Source organism: Sinocyclocheilus grahami, unplaced genomic scaffold, assembly GCF_001515645.1.
Source record: "Sinocyclocheilus grahami isolate Dianchi unplaced genomic scaffold, SAMN03320097.WGS_v1.1 scaffold66.1, whole genome shotgun sequence".
NCBI classification, from domain to species: Eukaryota; Metazoa; Chordata; class Actinopteri; order Cypriniformes; family Cyprinidae; genus Sinocyclocheilus; species Sinocyclocheilus grahami.
This window is the reverse complement of record NW_015505245.1, coordinates 738,545-744,126: the sequence shown is the minus strand read 5'-3', so window position 1 is coordinate 744,126 and position 5,582 is coordinate 738,545. Positions and strand designations below refer to the sequence as shown.

Genomic DNA, 5,582 nt, shown 5'->3' with positions numbered 1-5,582 from the left:
AGCCCCCCTATATTGAGCGTGGGCTTTATATGAAGAGGAAGACTTGCTCAGCATTGTCATCTTAATTAATTATTAGCTTCTCTCTTCTCCTGCTGTCCACCAACGCCTGTCAAGCAATACATGGTGCAGACGAACTCATTAGTTTGACTTATAATCCTAAAGTTTTGGAAGTTATGTTTAGAAAGCGCGCTTTATAACCTACGGTTTTAAAACGAAAGTTACCAACTTTAAAGTCTATCTTTCTCACTTTGATCTGCATTTGGATTCAATGGAAAAAATAGAACAATATCAGGCAGCAATGCAGCAACACAGGTTTCCAAAGGCTGTAAGAGAAAATATAACTCGTTGGCGTTCTTTTCCTGCTCGTTTGGACTCAACAGAAGGCTCGCTGTCGACCTAATTTCGTTTTGGTAACAGATCAGTTCAGAGATTCAATTAGACGGGTCCAAAGCCAACCCGGACCGATCTGTGAACCGTGGCGTCACTTCCAATTCGAGTGTTAAAGAGATTTCCTTCCTAAACACACATAATGAACTCTGCGTTGGGCTTGTCTTATAGGCAACACTGAACATTATTCTTATTAAAGAGGACAACCACATAGGCCTACCTGGGCTGCCATTACAGTACGAAGATAACGCATTATTCACTAAACTCGCGCGATTAAAACTAGAAACTAATGCGGCTGGTATAAGCGATGAGAGGAGATGAAGAACCAAATCTCAATGCAAAATTCTGAAACGTTCTTTCTTTATTTCTCTTTCTCTCATTCGGAGAGCCTTTCAGGCAGGGTTTGACATATTCTAGCTGTTATCAGATTGATGGGCTAGTTTGATTGAAGTGGCTTTGTCATGCAAATGTCAAGCGCGTGATGGATGGTCGCCGTGCGCTGACAAACTTCTGGAGGTCCCCTCACCATTGGCGCCGTGACGTCTCACGTGACCAGCAGCTGAGGTAAAGATGTGTTATAGGGAAGCACGAGCAAATACTCCAGAGGTAAGCATTTCCCCCCTTCCGCATGACATACTGTTGCGAGCTTGCAGGACAGGAGGCTCTCCCGATCTCTCAGGTTGACCCTCCGCCATTAATTGCGCATGGACAATTCCAGAATGAACTCTTTTTTGGAGTACACAATTTGTAACCGTGGGACGAACGCCTACTCGCCCAAGGCTGGATACCACCACTTGGATCAGGCGTTCTCGGGCCCCTTCCATAATGGACACACAAGTGACAGCTATAACGCTGATGGACGACTTTACGTAGGGGGGAGCAACCAGCCAGCAGCAGCACAACATCAGCACCAGAGCAGCGTCTACGCGCATCACCAGCACCAAACTCATCAGAGTGGGATTGGCCTTTCCTACGGTGGCACGGGGACAACGAGTTATGGGACCCAGGCCTGCGCCAATCCGGACTACGCTCAGCACCAGTATTTCATTAACCCTGAGCAGGATGGGATGTATTATCACTCATCGGGGTTTTCAAACTCAAACGTGGGTCCTCACTATGGCTCCATGGCCGGTGCGTACTGCGGGGCGCAGGGAGCCGTTCCAGCCGCACCTTACCAGCATCATGTATGCGAAGGCCAGGATCACCAGCGAGGCTACTCACAAGGCACATACGCCGACTTATCGGCCTCCCAAGGGAGGGAGAGGGACACGGATCAGTCGCCACCTGGGAAGACATTCGATTGGATGAAAGTCAAAAGGAACCCTCCAAAAACAGGTGGATTGAATTGCCTCTGTGACGAAAATATCTATGTGCTGCACACTCAAAACAAGAGCAACTATGCCTTAAAGCAAATAAGATTGCAGGTCACCAAAATATAACATTAGGCTATACTCAAATTAGAAACTTTTTACCTAGGCTATCTAAAGACATATAAGTTAAAAAAGGCCTGTTCACTTCAGTTTCAACCCGTCTCCCTCTGCGTTAATGCATCGAACAGACATGCTTTCCTTCGCCCTTGGAAATGCACCAGCACTGTTATCCTTAGCTTGTCCCCGGTTCTGGCCGCGCAACATTCGTTTTTGTTGGCCTCCATTGTGTTCTTAAGCTTTCGTCTCCTGTCCCAGCAGTATTTGCCTCACAACGATTTAGTGCACCAACTTTTACGCACAGGGGCCACCATTTTGACATACTGTACAAATTGAGTGGTCATAAAGCCATCTTTAGGGAGTATTGAATAGCATGTACTCCATATACCCCGTTATGAGTTCTTTCAAAATTGATAACATATACAAACGGGGGAATTATAGTAAGGTTAACAAAAGTTTGCAATAACGTATGACTTTGTTGAATTTTTTTACCTGATACTGCAATTTAAAGTCACATCTAATAAAAGTTAAGAATACGAGCACACATGATTGTTGTTGGTGTTTTATAAAACAAGCCAGTGAATTATGACTATGGTATTTTATTTCTGTGTTTCATTGTTTGGCAAACAGTCATTTAACTATTCTTTCATTTCTTCCTCCCAGCTAAAGTGGCCGATTACGGACTGGGACCACAAAACACAATCCGGACGAATTTCACAACGAAACAACTCACGGAGCTCGAGAAAGAGTTTCACTTCAGCAAGTATCTCACGCGAGCGCGGCGAGTCGAAATTGCTGCCACGCTTGAGCTGAACGAGACACAGGTGAAGATATGGTTTCAGAACCGCCGAATGAAACAGAAGAAGCGAGAGAAGGAGGGACTCGCGCCAGCTTCGTCCACCTTGTCTAAAGACCTCGAGGATCACTCTGATCACTCAACTTCAACCTCTCCAGGAGCTTCTCCAAGTCCGGATTCCTAACCGAGGACAATGACTTCGGGTGCATTGAACATCAGACTCGAAATATATCTTAAAGTCTATTAATTTAAGCATTCCACAATGTGCCCGAAAGACCTTCTCGTCTTTTTTTATGGTGGACAATTTGTTTGAGGGAAAAAAACGAACGTCAGGCGAAAAAGTGAAGAGCAGAGAGACTTTTATCACAACAATGAACATAGTTACACCGTCTCCTCGAACAAAATTTCCAATACTTTTTGGAAACGTTTGTGTGTGTTATACAGTGTATTTCTATTATGATAAATATAATGCACTTTCACAATGTTTACAAGTCTCTAAACGAACCTAACTGACTTCACAGGGAGCTTATTTTGTTGTCAACATTGGTGTTTTTGTTGCATTTATGAAAATGTACACATTTCATATATTTGAGTTTTGAGGATTGTAACTATAGGGGTTTTCGGACTCCTTGCACTATGCGTTTACAGGGTAGGCCTTTACTGAGCACCAGCACAATTTACTGGAATATGTGAACGATTCCTTCTCAGTGTGCACTGTGATATTCCATTCCATTTGCCAATTAACAGCGATTAAATTCGAATCTTGGGAAAGTTCAATTCCGTTTGTAGAAAAAAGGCAATGCAGGGTGTTTAAAATGTACTTTTTTAATTAAAACATTTAATAAATTTGATCTTTTAGCCTAGTATTTTTAAGCGCAGACGAACTGAGTTTTATTAGTTACTGTCTGTATGATTCCGTAATCTAAATGTCTCAATCAAATGCTTCTGTCAATTCTTAATCTACCTCAAATAAAAACAATATTTTACTGAACCAGTCTCTGCAACCAGATTACATATATATGCGTGTGTGTGTGTAATATAAGAAAAATATAATAAAATAAATAAATAAATAAGAATAAGGGAAAAATGTTAGTATGGAATAAATTATGACAAAGGTTTAATAGCTCTTCTCTTAACTTGGAGGGTGAGAAAGCGACCACCAGTCAATAGTGTGATAGGATGCTCGGAGAACGGAACGGAATGTTGTTGAGCAAATCAGGGTGGGTAAAGATGACCTTTTTACCTCGGTGTGGTTCTGGGATATCTAACCATCCAAACAGACTCTCTCACTGAGTGGTTTAGGGGTGGCACAAATAGCACTGAATCTGAGCAAATTAAAAGAAAGACAAGCTTTTAAGAAACGGAATAGAACTGTGGGCGGTGTATTTGAGTTATTGAGTGTTGTTATGAATGGGCTTCTTATTTACTCGCTAAGCACATTAAACACTTTCAAAAACATAAATCTTTAGAATAGTACGCTACATGCATTGAATTATCATTCTCGGGTGCCCAACAACAAATAAAGCATTCTTAAATGTGGAAAAATATATATTTTTCATTAGCTCTCAAATTCTGACGGTTGCTAAAATATTATTGTAATTGACAAAGACATATTAAGTCATTAAAGACAAGACTGAAAATCCGTAGACTTTCAATTGTGCCATGACAGACATATTTGGTCTTTGTAGCACTGTTAGCATTAAGTCCACTTCAGAGGAAAACAATGTTGGGTTGCAGTGGCATTCACGCACACCAGCTCCCTGGGTGGTTGTGTAACTGAAACGCATCTCTCTCACCAGGCCAGTGTTTTTGTGGCAAGAAAGACAACACATATTATAACAAGCAGTTTCCTTAAGTGAAGGCAAAAACTTATCTGACCGTTTCTGCGTCAACGTTAAAGAAATGTTCAAAAACATTCAACATATTTAATTATGACGGAATTAATGCTTTATAAGGCTTCTAATATCCCTAATAACATAAAAGTACCTTTTAGAAACATTTCCACAGAAAAAAAGTTTTATACCATTAAAAAAAGTTACATTTAAAAGATAACTGACTTAAACATATACACAAATAATCTAATCAAATACAAACGATTTGGTTCAACATATACTGGAAATAAGACACTAGGCCTTTATTGTTCTATGATTCTCTCTCGACCATCTGCTGGTGCAGATTTCAGTCACGCTGTTCGGGGCGTTTGTCCTGTACCCCCCTGATCGGGCCTTTGATCCAACCGCTACCCCCGCGGTCAACATCCGTAGTCTGCATTGAAACGTAAAGTAATGCTTACAGTAGGGGGTTTACATGGAGGTCACCGTTAACTTTACCTGAACTCTTTGCCAAAAAAACTGGACGAGTCTCTGACTTTCCTTAAATGTGCCATAGCAAAATCTAGCTCTTCTCTTCGGATATATATATATATTAAAAAATCTAATATATATGTGAAAAATTAAAGTAACAATCATTACGAATGCGATTCGTTTATATATAGAAAGAGAGAGAGAGAGAGAGAGAGAGAGAGAGAGATTATTATTTAATTTGTTATCCCTCAAATTAGAAGGCATATTGGCATATTATTGAATTTGTGTGGATATATGTATTTTATATTACATTACAGTATCTACATGATTTGTTTAAGTTTGTCACGAAGATTGGACATATTGGGTTTTCCCCTCTGAGCGTAATTTCAAGTCATTGATCAATATAAAGGTCACCTTAAAAGAAAATCTCAGAGAAAGGAGCATCACACATAAGTACATGTGCGCACACATCTGCTTTCTATCTGTGCTGTATTGACAGATTTTCGTTTAAATTAGACATCAGATTTTAGGAACTCTTTGTGCCACCTCAAAAACACATGCGGAGCAAAGGAGGTGAGCGAGAGAGGGCAAACTCCGGTGAAAGAACTGGGGGAATGAACTCTGAGCTGGAGGGTGCTGACAAGTGGTGAAGAGAACTAGTGTGGGGGC

At 40.9% G+C, this 5,582-nt stretch overlaps 1 protein-coding gene across 1 annotated transcript; it reads left to right on the top strand.

Annotated features, from left to right (window-relative positions):
* The first annotated feature begins 1,091 nt into the window (after window positions 1-1,091).
* On the top strand, window positions 1,092-2,794 carry hoxb1a (homeobox B1a). Its single transcript, XM_016271868.1, has 2 exons — window positions 1,092-1,722; window positions 2,478-2,794. Exons 1-2 carry the CDS (start codon window positions 1,092-1,094, stop codon window positions 2,792-2,794), a joined length of 948 nt encoding a protein of 315 aa, XP_016127354.1.
* The last annotated feature ends 2,788 nt before the right edge of the window (window positions 2,795-5,582 follow it).